Source organism: Lacerta agilis, chromosome 10, assembly GCF_009819535.1.
Source record: "Lacerta agilis isolate rLacAgi1 chromosome 10, rLacAgi1.pri, whole genome shotgun sequence".
Taxonomy (NCBI): Eukaryota; Metazoa; Chordata; class Lepidosauria; order Squamata; family Lacertidae; genus Lacerta; species Lacerta agilis.
In genome coordinates, this window is record NC_046321.1 from 10,445,212 (window position 1) to 10,460,226 (window position 15,015).

Consider the following 15,015-nt stretch of genomic DNA (forward strand, 5'->3'; position numbering starts at 1 on the left):
GAAGGAAAGGAAAAGAAAGGAAAGGAAAGGAAGGGGGAAATAACAGAAAGAGAATGCCATGCAAAGAACAAGAAAGCTTAGAATAAATACAAACAGAGGAGATCTTTATTGAGAGGAGAGGAGGATGTAAAGTAAATATGCCAGAACTGAAATCAGCATGGGGATCTATATAAGAACCCACTAAAGCAGTACCTATTCACTCCCACAATTACATCTTTCCATTTACTGGATGGGTATTATTGCCCCGAATATACGCCATAATGCCTCATTTATCAGGTTGTTCCAAATTCAGTGACAAAGAGAAGCCAGAATTCCCCATGAACACCTCCCTTGTTCTCTTATAATGGCAATGGCGCCCACCCAAGAGGGGCTGGGACTGAGTTCTGGTGCGTTCCAGCTGAAGAAAAAAGCCATGTCACAGGTAATTCAAAGTCTTGGTGCTCACCTTTAAAGCCCTAAATGGCCTTGGCCCAGTATACCTGAAGGAGTGTCTCCAACCCCCATCATTCTGCCCGGACACTGAGGTCCAGCTTTGAGGGCCTTCTGGAGGTTCCCTCCCTGAGAGAAGCGAAGTTACAGGGAACCAGGCAGAGGGTCTTCTTGGTAGTGGCGCCCACCCTGTGGAACGCCCTCCCATCAGATGTCAAAGAAATAAGCAACTATCTGACGTTTAGAAGACATCTGAAGGCAGCCCAGTTTAGGGAAGTTTTTAATGGCTGATGTTTTAATGTGTTTTCAATCTCTTGTTGGCAGCCGCCCAGAGTGGCTAGGGAAATTCCCCAGACAGATGGGCAAGGTATAAGTAATAAATTATTAATTATTAATTATTATCATCATCATCATCATCATCACACATGACTATCTGCACCCAGGATCTGTTGCTTCCTAGATGGGAAAGGCCTCCTTGTATGTATTTTGATCCCACTCAAAATTCTGGAGTAGTGTCAACTTGGGATTTTATCTAATACTGGCAATGTTTGAATGTAACACAAAACCATGGTTAAGCACTACACGCATGAACTGGAAAAAGGCCCCCAAAGGGCTTGGGCTCATATGCTTCTCCCTTCCCCTCCTCCTACATGGTTTGGTGAAGGATTCTCAGTGCTTTTCATTTCACATCGTAGTATCCTGTCTTGTCTTTATGTATGAAGCAGAAGTCATGGGGTTTACAACAAACCTTGGTTAGTGAAACAGGCCAGCTTCATAAACCATGGCTTGAAGTCAGCTTGCTTTTTTTTTAATGACCAGAGTTTGTTTTAAACCACTATCTCTTGTTTGGACATAGACACAAGCTAGGATTTTGAGAAAGTACACAAAAGTCTTCAGAAAAGGTGGAGGAGGACTTCTGCAGGGTTTAGTTGTGCTTTCTGAGAAGCCTGGCTTGTCTTTACTGTACATATGAAACAGAGATTGAGGAGGGGTGGGAGAGGTGAATGCAGGCCCATGGTGAGCTTCTTTTTGCTTCTGTATATGGTGTTTCAGGACATTGTTTCCAGCAGACAAAGTTTATCATCTGCTGGAGAAATGCGGAAAGGAGGTCCACTGCGGAACGGCATACTTACAGCTATCGTCACGACTGTGCGATCAGCGAAGGCAGTCATCACAACCTTCTGCAAAATGTTCTCCTAGCAAATGAGAGATGAAACCATCACTTAATGACCACAGGAGTGGAGCTCTGCACAGTAAGCTTTTCGCACGAATGGATTTTGACTACACCTACAGAAGCTCCTGGGTCTGGGTCTTGCATGGCTTGTGGTTAAATATTGAGTAAACCTAAACAGTAAAATTCACCCAGTCACCCATACATTTGCATCACAATCGAGCACCCATGTGGGTCACTCACTGCCTGTATAAATGTGGCCTGGATTGGATGTTGGCAGTGCTTTTTTTCTGGGGGTACGCAGGGGTATGCATGCCCCCTAAACATTTTGTCCATTTACTGTACAGTGGTACCTCCGGTTGCCCACAGGATCCATTCCAGAGCTCCAGTTGGATCCCGAGGTGTGCATATCCAGAGGTGCTGGTTCTGTGCATGCGCGCAGTGCGGTATAGCACTTCTGCACATGCGCATGGTGCGGTATAGTGCTTCTGCGCATGTGTGTGTGGCGAAACCTGGAAAAATACTTCTGGGTTTGCCGTGCACATATCCCGAAGGATATGTAACCGGACGTGAACGTAAGTAGAGATACCACTGTATTTATTTTTCCCAATCTGAACTATAAAGTGGTGGTTTTTCTGAGTCAAAATGAGAGTACCCCTAAACATTTTTTTTAGGAAAAAAAGCACTGGATGTTGGAATCAAAGGTGTGTTGACAAAGATAAAGTCTCCATAACAGTCCCACTTAGAAAAAAAATGCTTAGGAATCACCGATCCTATTGAAACAGTGGCGTGTAAGGAACCCAGTGAGACAATGAAACAATATCTTTTCCCTCCCCACATTTCCTAAAGCAACCGTGTCCAATATCTCCCGTTCAGGGGCTGGACTTTCCCTGACCAAGCTTTTTGGGGGATAAACACTCTAATTGGGTTATGAGGTCATCAGGGCAAAGCACCACTTATGACCTGGAAAGCATTCTGTACAAAGTGATGGTAAGACCTCCACTGTAATGGTTCAGCACCTGACTTGAGCAGATTGGTCTGAGTTTCACATATTAATGTAATGTTCCATGATCTCCCACAACGGGAACAGGGAGGAACAAAAATGTGTCAGTTGTTTGTGGTTTGGGGTAGTGCTGGGCTGGGGTGGGGAACGTAAGGCGTGGGGATCAAATATAGCCCTGCAAGCTTCTCTGCCTGGACCACAGAATGGTCCCCAGGCATGGTCCTCCTCTTCAGCCACACCCTCTTTCCCCAGGTCACACCCCTGGTGTGGCACCCGACTTGAGTGTTTTTGCCTGGCTGCAATGTGTCCTTGAACACTGATCATGAAGATAGAGTGTGAATGTGAAACTAGCCTGGTGTGTGAAGGTACAATGTACATTTGCTTCTCTGCCCACGTTTCCCTCTGGCCTTGTCCACCTCTGGCATGTGGCCCTCAGAAGCTACTTCAGAAAAGAATGTGGTCCTCAAGGTGAAAAGGGCTCCCCACCCCTGATGTAAACCGAAGAAGAAAGTCCTCTGAATGGGTGGAACTAGGTGAACAGGGTCGTCTTCTTCAGTCTTGGCTGAAGATAAAAACAAACAAACAAAAGCATTCCTTGCTCTTCCTACTTTCGTCTAGTGTCACCCACAACTGGCATGTTGGCTGCAGATGTCTGTCGAGAAAGCGATGCAGACCATGGCCTGAAATCGGTTCCACTTTTCTTAAGGAAAATGCAAACAGGAGGGCAGTGGTTTACTCACTGTGGCCATATCGATGGATGCTGTGGCTTCGTCCATGATCAGGATGCTGCTCTTGCGCACAAAGGCTCTAGCCAAGCAGAAGAGCTGCCGCTGGCCTACGCTGAAGTTCTCTCCTCCTTCAGTCACTATTGCATCTGGATGGGAGCATGAGGAGGCAATAATTAGAATTTCTACACCTGTCTCCAGCTGCTATTTATCACCAGGCAAGCCTCTTGCCAGCAGGCTATGGGATTCCACAGGGAGCAGTAAGGAGGAGTTTTGGAGCAATGTGCCATTGGTACATCAATGACATGAAACTCTGTCTCTCCATAATATCTGCCCTAAAGCACCAGGAACACAGCCCTGGGTCCCATTTTGGGCTCACAGCTGTCCATGGAGGCACAGGTTAGTTCTGCACTCAGGACGGCTGTCTACCAGCTCCATCTGGTATGCAGGCTGAGACCCTACCTGCCCACAGACTGTCTCGCCAGAGTGGTGTATGCTCTGGTTATCTTCCGCTTGGACGACTACAATGAGCTCTACATGGGGCAGATTTTTTAAAGTGGTACACCCGCAAAAAGTAACGTGTGAATAGGACAACCAAAAGACTGCAGGCATACGGATCATGCAGAGGGGCAGGATTGGGTGCAGCTCCTTATCAAGTACACACCTGACCACAAACCCAGAGTTGTTGCCAACATAACTTGTGGAACAGCTCTCTGAAACATCAAGCAGCCAGGTGATTCCACTGCAGGCTGGACTCTTGTTTTTAATTGCATGTGTTGATAGGGGCAAACTAGTAGAAGACTGATCGCCGAAGAATTGATGCTTTTGAATTATGGTGCTGGAGGAGACTCTTGAGAGTCCCATGGACTGCAAAAAGATCAAACTTATTCATCCTTAAAGAAATCAGCCCTGAGTGCTCACTGGAAGGACAGATCCTGAAGTTGAGGCTCCAGTACTTTGGCCACCTCATGAGAAGGGAAGACTCCCTGGAAAAGACCCTGATGCTGGGAAAGATGGAGGGCACAAGGAGAAGGGGATGACAGAGAGTGAGATGTTTGGACAGTGTTCTCGAAGCGACTAGCATGAGTTTGGCCAAACTGCGGGAGGCTGCGGAGGATAGGGGTGCCTGGCGTGCTGTGGTCCATGGGGTCACGAAGAGTCGGACACGACTGAACGACTGAACAACAACAACAACAACAACAACAACAACAACAACAAACAGTATTGCATCTGCCCCCAATATACACACCTAGACCTCCTGGCAATGACTTGACCATGTTCTTCAACTGGGCAATCTCCAGAGCTTCCCAAAGCGTATCATCCGTACATTTGCACTCTGGATCCAAATTAAAGCTAAAGAAAGGGAGATGTAGAAATGCTCAGTTTGTTTCCGGATGCTTTGTGCACCCTCATCAAATGCAGTACATTGCCTAGTTAAATCCTGACTGGACTGCTCATCCGTTCAGTGAGCACATGCTTACATTGTTACATTTCTGTCCTGTTGTTATTCCATCATAGATCTGGATGTGTGATAATGTGGTTCCAGACCCAGACCTGCTTAGCTTCAGCAAAGTGGTGGCCTCATGTGACCTCAGACCATATACTAGTTTCCTTTTTATTTGAATCTCCTCATTCACAAGGAACATTCTTCCCAGAGCAAGAGAATTAGCAGAGCGGGAGAGAAAGCAGGGAAGGACACAAGCAAACCTGAAGCCCAACGTAAACATATCCGAAGCCATCAAACATTTCCTGTGGGGTAGCAGTGGGGGGCTAGCCTCTCTTCCTCCTGCCCTGTGCCAGTCTGAGAACATATATCAATGTGGCGAGTATGACACAAGATCATTCCTATTCTCCAACAAAACAAACATATTTTTTGCCCAAAGAACCAAATTCTAACCCCCTCCCAAATAATTTGTATTTGGCACGGATTTTGTTCATTATACATTCATTGCTGCTGTTGTAGTTTTCTTTTTAATAATTTTTTTATTAAAGATTTTCTTAGTTTACAAAAGTACGTGCATTGCCTCTTTTTTCAGGTTGTGAGAACCTGACTTTGGGACGTCCTCTCCCATCTCCATCAACAGCATTTAGGCAGGCATAAATATCTCCAAGACCACCACAACGAATGTTCCATCAGTCTGTTACAGTCTCTGAGGAAAGTGAGTCACAACAGGAGACTCAGAATCTTAGGCGAGTGCATATGGGGAACACTTCCTGATTTAAGGACCACAGTTCCCGTTAATAGGACTGGCCTGAAATAGATGGATAACCTTTGCTTTCTCACTGAGCATCGCCAGGTAGGGGAACTTTTGGGTATTAGGTATCCTGATTCAGGGCATGAGTGGTATGTTCCAAGCAATTCTGAGCTGGTTTGCACCTGTGCTTTGCACATGCCTGTTTGGTGGTCAAATCCACAAGTGAAAGTGGCGAAGACTTAGATGAGTCCCAAATATTGCGCCAACATTCTCTGAAATCCCCACTATGCAGAATTCTGGGCGCACAGCAACACCGCAGCTCACCAGCCAAGGGAGCTGCAAAAGGAGGAGTTTGTGCTTACCGAATGGAACCGCTGAATAATATGGGATCCTGCAGGATTATTGATAGCCTCGAGCGCAACATATCCAGGGGCATCTTTGAAATGTCGATCCCATCGATAACAATCTTGCCTGTTTGGAACATCAGAAAACACAACAGGTGAGGTGCTCAGTGATGTAAATAAAGCCTACAGAAAAACAGAAGGGCACCTGGAAACAACCCAAAATGTCTGTTGGGTCATAGGGCACTGCTTTGGGGGCAGAGGTCTAGGGTCCTACTCAGAGGAATGAGAAGGGGGGGGGCAATGCAGCAGGCTTGGTGTTTTGTTTTGAAGCAATATTTGTTGTTCAGTCATTCAGTCATGTCCGACTCTTCGTGACCCCATGGACCAGAGCACGCTAGGCACCCCTATCCTCCACGGCCTCCCGCAGCTTGGGCAAACTCATGCCAGTCGCTTCAAGAACACTGTCCAACCATCTTGTCCTCTGTCGTCCCCTTCTCCTTGTGCCCTTGAAGCAATATACTTGACCACTAAAGTTATCTTGGGCTAGTCACTACACCTGCATGGCCTCATCTTCTGTTCTGTCTCAGACTACACAGTAGCCTTCCCCGAAATCAGTGCTTTCCAGACATTTTGGACTACAACTCACATCACCCCCAACTGTTTGGCATGCTGGTTGGGGCTCATGGGATTTGGAGTCCAAAGCATTTGGAGAGACACCAAGCTAGGAAAGGGTCAGCTCTAGAGTGAGGGGGTGTTGCTAGCTGGGTTTTACCTAGGCTGAGTTTAGAACACAGATCTTTCCTGATGCCGCTGCTTCATAGATTTATCACTCTCCAGTTCAAACACAATGTTTATTCTCATCTGGCACTCCCAGCTGCACATCCCGGGGACTGCATACACTTTCATCTCCAATCCTTTTGTCCTTTCTGATGTAAGTGCAATAGTTTGAACCCCAAGCCCAAATGACAGGTGTATAAAAGCAGTTGAAATACAAAGCAGCAACTGATTAATTAACCAGTAATAGGGGCACGTAATAGGAGGAGGCAGCAAACATGTTGGCTGGGAATGTGCTGAATACCGCAAGGCACTGAAGTAGCCAAAATGTATTTCGCTGCTTGCACTTGAAAGAGTGTGCTTTCTAGAGTCATAATATCATGACTCATGAGCCTGCAATACAAGGTCTTTTCCGATCAACTAGCTTGCTTCTTAAATCTTCGGCTAAGCTCTACTAGACCAAACACAGCTACCCATCAGCCCTAAACGGGGGCTGGCCCTAAGGAAGAGCAGCAAAATGTGTGGGTCACCTCTGGATCCAGATTCTTGGTCAGCCTATAGAGGCACCTACCCTTTACTGATCCGACCCAGCCTGACGTAGAATTATTGACTAACCCCTGCTCCTTTGCTCACCCCCCTCTTTCTTCCATTCTCTTTTGTTCTTCCCATAAAGGAAATATTTTGATTCCGCGGCGCATGATTAACGACGCTACTGAAGGGATAATTTACGACGTGTTGGACACGGGGGCAGAGAAAAAGCAGCACCTAATGTAACTGTCACTATGGGAGGCTGATTTAACTCAGCCATGAAATAGGATATGGCCCTTTTGCGTTTTGGCTCTTCCTTTTGGATGACTGGCTGCGTAAGCCTGCAGCTGCAAGAAGAGGAGAGAATAGCTCTGAACAAATGCTTAGTGGCAGTAAAGGAGAGGCGTTAAAACAGGCTAGGTTAGGGATGGGGTACCTGAGCTCCTCCGGGTGTTGCTAGATTGCAACTTCCTTCATCCCTAACTATTGGTCATGCTGGCTGGGGCTGATGGGAGTTAAGAATCCAACAACATCTAGAGCATAGCTGTTGACCCTACCTGCTGTTCCCTACTGCTATATACATAGCTGTCAACCCTCCCTGCTGTTTCCCAATGCTACAATGAGGGAATTTCCCACAAAATAAGAGAAAGGTTGACAGCTATGGTCTAGAGTCCCGTTCCCCCTCCCCTTTTGCAGGTTCCCTGCCCTTGGAATAGGCAGGGAGCAATACTGGATTCCCATCCAGGTGATATTTCCTAAGGCAGGAAAATGGTTTATCAAGCCCCTCGTGGGACACTATTAGGGGAGCAGGGAGGAAATCCAGTTTGGTTCACATTTTAATGTGATTCTGTCTAATTCACACTTCCCAGAACGGTGCACAAAGTGAAACCCGTCAAAAAATCCACACTTCCTCAAATTTTGTGGTACGGTTCTCCAACAAAAGAAAACATGTAGGCAAGCACACCTGTTAGGTGGAACTGCACATATGAGTGAAAAGAGCATTCAAAAATGTGTTGTATCAGACAAAATTGCTTGAAAAAATATGACTGGCAGCCATCGAAGTGGCGTTCAGAGTAGACCAACTGTAATCAATAGAATTAAGACAGTTAATGCTACTGGTCTGTGTTTGCCTGTGTTTGTCTGGACTAAGGATTCTGAGCTGAGCCCCTGTGTTCTGATTCAATACATGAAATCCAATCACAGAACATTTCATGATTGGGCCTCTGAAATGTAGTGCACTTTGACCATAAAACTAAGGAACGACAGCTGATGAAGAATAAACGAAACAGGGCCTTGTCCTGGAGTTAAAAATCATTGCAACTGGAATTTGTTTCATACTTTAAACAACAAAAATAGAGGAAACCATTGTTTATTTTCGTCCTGGCCTGAGTCCTTGCAACCTTTCTAATTGATTATACAGATAGCACACACCTGAAGTGCTTTTGCCATCAACAACATCACTACCAAAACTGGCGTCGGCATAGATTTCAAGACCTCCAGAATTTTGGCTAGTAAGCCTTAACCTGTAATGCATAGTGTATCAACAGAAATGTGGGAAATTGGAACTGAGGATTGGGGTAAAAAATGAGAACTTGAAAGAAGCTGAGCTATTTGTCCATCCCTAACTATGGTCCACTGCAGGGGATTGGACTAGATGAACCTCAGGGTCCCTTCCAACTCTACAGTTTTTTGGCTCTATGGCTGCTTAGTTGCATTTGGTTTGGTAATTCACAGGTGGCACAAACCTATACTAAGAAGTGACCAGGTACTCACCATCAAATATGTCTACCATTCTGAAGAAAGCCAAGGACAATGATGATTTTCCACTGCCAGTGCGACCACAAATCCCAACCTGAAAGAGAGGGTTCGTTGTGGCTTAAAAAGTCCACGATGTTTTTTCTTTAACTACCAAAGATGGACAAAAAAAAAAATCCTTCCAGTAGCACCTTAGAGACCAACTAAGTTTGTTCTTGGTATGAGCTGAAGAAGTGTGCATGCACATGAACGCTCATACCATAAACTAACTTAGTTTGTCTCTAAGGTGCTACTGGAAGGATTTTTTTATTTTTATTTTTTGTTTTGACTATGGCAGACCAACATGGCTACCTACCTATTACCAGAGATGGAGAAACACTTCATGCAAATTGAATGAATTATGAACCACACTTGGCCAGTATACAGCAATAGGCCAAGTTAAGTATATTCAAGAAAGGAATTGGTTGGTTGGATTTAGTTCCTTGAGTTAGCTACCAGTAGGGTTTGGGGCCTTTATATCACATCTGTGACAATGGTCATCCTTCATTAACGTTATGGTAAGAAAGAGAGTAAAATTATTTAAGTCTGAATACTGTAAATTGCCCTGAGATCCTTGGGTGAAAGCTGGTATAAAAATTTAATAAATGTATAAATTTATGAAACCTTCTGGCCTGGTTTGATGTAAGCTTTGACGTGCTTGAGAACAGGCTTCAGGTTGTTTTCATATCGGACGCACAGATTTTCAATCTTGATTTCCCCTTCTTGCGGCCAGTCTTTGGGGACCTGAGAAATATCTGGAAAATGAATGAAGTCGTTGACCGTCAGTGCTTGGAAGCCTTATCTATGTGATCAGTTAGCATGCAAGCGCAATATTGTTTTGCTCTCTGGCTTGTATGCATGTACAAGATAAAGACATTCATCTAAATGAAAGATGAGCAAAATATGCAACCAAAGAGCCTCCAGCTGGATTAGAGGCTCTTGACTCAGTTATGTTTCATCTTAAGATAGAACGGCAGTGTTAAGACTGTATACGTTAGGTGATATCCAAGAAAACCAACTAAAATCAATAGACTTCATTTTGCTAGGTCTACCATGATGCTGATTTAGAATCATAGAACTGTAGAGATTAAAGCCCCCCCCCCAGGTCCTCTGGTCCAACCCCTGCAAAGCAGGAATCTCAACTAAAGCATCCATGACAGATGGCCATCCAACCTCTGCTTCAAAACTTCCATGGAAGTAGAGTCCACAACCTCCCTGGGGAGACCATTCCACTGACAAACAGCTCTTACTGTCAGAAAGTTCTGATGTTTAGACGGAATCTCCTTTCTTGTAACTTGAAGCCATTAGTCTGGGTCCTACCCACTGGGGCAGGAGAAAACAAGCTTGTTCCCTCTTCCATGTGACAGCTTTTGAGATATCTGAAGATGGCTCTAATATCTCCTCTCAATCTCCTCTTTTCCAGTCTAAACATACCCAGCTCCCTCAACCATTCCACATAAAGCTTGATTTCCAGACCCTGGGTCATCTTGGTTGCCCTCCTCTGCACACGTTCCAGCTTGTCAATATCCTTAGTTGGGTATCACTTATTTATGGGTAAATCAAGGAATGGGACCACACCGACTGCTCCACCTTCTGAGCATAACCTTTGAAAGAGCCTACAAATGTAGGAAAGAACTGGAAAAGTGCTGGCAATCAACTCAGGTTCCTGATTGCACAAACAGAGCCAGTTCACATAGTTTTTACAGATGTGTGTTCTTTCAGAAGTTATAGTGAATGTATCTATGGGGCAGATGTGGGGTCAGCAGGCATGAATAACAGGACTGTAAGCATTTTGACATACCCATGGTGCCTTCGTAGTTCTCTGACTCCATGTTGAGAAAACTGTTCACTTTCTTTACTGCACCCATTTGCACTTCTAAGTCGGCCAGGTTTCTCACCACCCAGTTCAAATAATTGGTGATCTGAAACAATACAATAGGATAATGGGACCTGGGGTGGGGGGGGGGGTGGGGGGATGAAGATGGTGGCATCTCTTTGTAGCCGTTTCAGGGGATGGAAACAGGCCGCTGGTTGTACAATGTGACGGAATGAGGCTTCATTCATCCACGCATCATTTTCGAAAGTCAGAACAGTACTGACGGAGTCGTCATTTTAAAATGGTAGCCGGATAAGCAGAACCAATGAAACTGCTGGACTTGTGTAGGTTTATATCATTGGGTTTACTCTGACTATTGTTACTAGTTAAATTTGTGTACTGCAGTTCCTCCTAAAGGAGTCCGGGCTAGCAAAGGAGTCCAAATGCTTAAACAATACAATTCAAAACAAAAATTGAAAACCTGTTAAAAGCATGTAAAAACAATTAAAAACCGTGTATTTTATTCTGTGAACCATCCTGAGATCTTGTGGTGTACGTAGCACCCTGCGTACAGTGGCTTGAATCAGGTGTCACCAATGGCCATTCACTGTTGGCGTATTTAAACTGAGTAAATGCGCAACAAAAGGCATTCTGAGGAGACTGCAAAGTATAATTAGGAGTTGTTTTAATTAAAGAAAAATAACAGAAGTTACATTAACTACAAGAACGTTACAGAAACATGACCCCTCCAGTGACCCTCCACCCAGGGTACTGAAAGAGGTATGCAGACCTCCTTATATCCTGTATCCGATTGCTGATATGCCTTAAATCAATACAAACTTAACATCACCTGCTGTACTGCCCCACAGCTGCAAAACTAGGTCATTTCATTTCCTTCTTTCTTTTAAAGAGACACACATTTCTGTGGAACAGTAATGAACCTTAAACTGTAACCACTGAACATTCACAAGCTGTCTGAGCACCATTCTCCAGCATCAAGTTGAACAGAGTCTGCTGCTGCTCCTGGTTCTTGTCACTGCTTGCACACCTAGGTAGGTGTGCAAGGCTATGACAAGAAGCAGGGGCTTGGGGTGGAAGGTTCGCAAGCTATGAAGGACTTGCTCACAAATTTATTGACAGCTGCACGAATTATTATAGCTTGGAAGTGGAAGGGGCAAGCAGGAGATAAAATGGAAGAAGGTATAAAGAGGCGTGGGATGTCACTATTAATGTTAAATTAGCATGTGCCATTAAGGGAATATGCAGGAGAAATGATTTTAAGGAGAAGGTGTTTATAGAGTTTGTACTGTTAAAACGGAGAGGGGTCAAAACATCGCAAGAGGTGTTGAAATTTTGGGAGGTTGGATAGTTACAATGGAATGGTCTCGGTGGTGGCGTGCACATTTTTATTTTTTATTTATTTATGATTATTACTTCATCAAAATAAAAAATAAAATTTGGAGAAGGAGGAGAAGGAGAGGAAGAAGAAGGGGCTACAGGCTTGGGATGGGAGGGGCTGCTCAGGCAGTTTTCAGAAGAGATGGAAGTTATCCCTTCCTCCTCCAACTTTTCCACTCCCTTCCCTCCTATTTCTTCCCTCTGCTGAAATTTAGACTGCAAATTCCTCAGGCTGTGGAGGGACCTGCTTTCCCTTTGCTGTAAGGCATTGCAGGGGGTTGGACTAGAGGACCCTTGGGGTCCCTTCCAACTCTACAATTCTGTGTACAGCAAGGATGAGTGACTGTGCTCCTATGAAAGAGAGGCAAATTTCATTAGTTGATTTTTACCTAAGTATCCAGCCTGCCTTTCAAGCTGAGCTGTCCCGTAAAGGCTCCTTACAACAATTCAGGGGGAAAAAATAGAGATTTTTAGAAAGTGAAATGAGGTTTTGCTTTTGTTTTTGTTTTGCTTTTTAAAAGGACAGTAAAGTGGATCCCCTGTCAAAAGCTGGATTTGGGAAGGCTGAAATCCTTGTGTGCACTTTCGCCTTCCTTTCTTTGGGAGCACTCAGGGCCTGGGAATCTCAGTGACTTTGTTATGGTTATTTCCAATTGGCTCGTAAAGCCAGAAGCTGATCCAAGTCATTCCAAACTCCCTCGGCCCTGGCTTGAGTCCATAACTTGCAAGATTGTTTCTGTCAATATTGAGAGAGTTGGGAAGTGAAGCATGTACGGGTTTTATTTTTTATTCTTTTAACGGTGGCTGTGAACCCAGCGGATTGGTTTTCGAGTGTGCAAGGCACCGGCAGATTCTGCTGTGCAGAGTGCACCAAAACAAGCGGGATCTGTGCAAGATGGCACTACTGGCTCCTGCAAGCTTCTCATTCAGTTTGATGCAGCTTGCATCAAAATGAACTGCGCCCAAGTGCTGTAAACCTCTGTACGTACCGTTAGTGCATAGAGGAGACCCAAGCCCACAAGGCCAGACTTTGGACCATCATATGGAGAAATGGAAGCCACAGCTGCAGTGAGAACAATGAAAGCGCCCAGATAATCCTGCAGAGAGAAAAACAAAACACAAAAGGCGAGGGACAGATTTATGCTACAGTTCAGTTAAATTAAAGTTCACTGAATTAGTTCAAAAATCTCTAACAACACCTGAAAGCAGGCCCCATTGATTTGGGATATAACATACAACTAGAAATGTGGGGGAAACTGTGGAATCACCACATAAAATTTACGGCTTGTACAAGTCTGAAGGAGAACATAATGAAAATGATGTGCTGTTGGTACTTAACACCGGTGAAAATAGCCAAAATGTACAGGAAAGGCAGCAAAAAATGTTGGAAATGCGATCAAAAAGATGGTGATTTCTATCACATGTGGTGGCTGTGTGATAAAGTTAAAGCTTATTGGGAGGTAATATATAATGAGTTAAAGAGGATACTGCAATACACATTCCCAAAAAAACCAGAGGCGTTCTTACTTGGCTTGGTTGGTGAGGAGATTAAAGGGAAAGATCAGAGATTCTTTTTATACGCCACCACAGCGGCCAGAATTTTATTGGCTCAGAATTGGAAATTGAAAAGTATACCAACGGTAGAGGATTGGAGAACAAAATTAATGGAATATTCGGAACTAGCGAGATTGACTGCAAGGATAAGAGACCAGAGAGATCAACAGGTTCAAGCTGATTGGAGTAAATTTTTGAAATATTTAGAAGTCTATAATTATGTAAATCACTAACAGGTGTGACAGAATACTTGCAACCTAGTAGAAAGTATGACCAAAGATGGAGGCATTGTAATAGGGAAAATAAAACCTGAGATTTAAGGGAAAAGCGGACAAATGATGTAAATTGAGAAAACTAAAGTAGAGAAGGAAGGAAGTCAAAACTCGGCGGAGTTCTTGTACTACTGTAAAAATTGTATTTGACAGATGTGTGTTAAGTTTTGTTTACTTTTGGAAAATAAAAACATATTTGCAAAAAGAAAAAAGAAAGCAGGCCCCATAATTGCTGGGTGAACTGTACGTATATCAAGATCATTTAGGGGGTAGAACTTTGAACAACTTTCAGTTCATCTTCAAATTAATTCTCTTCTATGTGGGTTGTGGGTTGTTGTTGTTTTTTTAACACTTTAGACTTAGGCTTTTCAGTTTCATTGGTGGGAAAAACAAATGCTTCCTTAGACATCTTAAGTATGTTTTATACTTCAGCCCAGCGGCTTGTAGCATTTGAATAGCTGACCAATAAATAAATAAATAAATAGCTGATTTGGATGAAATTGAATTGAACTGTGAACTGAATGCAAACCCAACTAGTTCATTTTGTAAAAGAAAAGAACGTGAACTGCAACCAGCTCCTTTTTGGGCACGTTGAACTGGAACAAGAACTAGTTCTTTTAAAAAAATAATTAAAAAAAGAACTTTCCAAGCTCTAAGTGGATCCAGTACATCAATTCCACATTTCTTTGCTTAACATTCACCCTGCCTTACAAAGGACTAGTTAGTGTCCACGTGCAAAAAGAGACAGGGCAACTCCACCTTTACTGATTGTACAGCAGAAGGGATTTCAGCAGGGGGAGCAGGAGTGCGACTGAGGTTTTCAGCGACCGCTGTGCCTTTAAGTGGAGAGGTAGCAAGTGTGGTGCCGCCAGATGTTGCAGGAATACAGCTCCTAGCATTCTGTGGATGCCTGGGCAAAGAATGTGTGTGTTTAGTGTGTGTGTGTGTGTGTGTGTGTGTGTGTGTGTGTGTGTGTGTGCAGGGCCGGCACGTCCATTACGGCGAACTAGGC

General features: G+C 44.2%; 1 protein-coding gene across 6 annotated transcripts in view; it reads right to left on the reverse strand.

The window, feature by feature from the left end:
* Positions 1-15,015, reverse strand: part of ABCC9 (ATP binding cassette subfamily C member 9) — an 84,732-nt gene that overhangs the window by 4,087 nt on the left and 65,630 nt on the right. For all 6 annotated transcript variants that reach the window (XM_033162104.1, XM_033162100.1, XM_033162103.1 and 3 more), the window contains 8 exons: positions 13,167-13,274; positions 10,765-10,885; positions 9,588-9,718; positions 8,943-9,021; positions 5,886-5,994; positions 4,578-4,681; positions 3,344-3,477; positions 1,563-1,625 (listed from right to left, as the gene is read on the reverse strand). In XM_033162104.1, the coding sequence (XP_033017995.1) occupies positions 1,563-1,625; positions 3,344-3,477; positions 4,578-4,681; positions 5,886-5,994; positions 8,943-9,021; positions 9,588-9,718; positions 10,765-10,885; positions 13,167-13,274 (849 nt within the window). The remainder of the gene's footprint in view (positions 1-1,562; positions 1,626-3,343; positions 3,478-4,577; positions 4,682-5,885; positions 5,995-8,942; positions 9,022-9,587; positions 9,719-10,764; positions 10,886-13,166; positions 13,275-15,015) is intronic.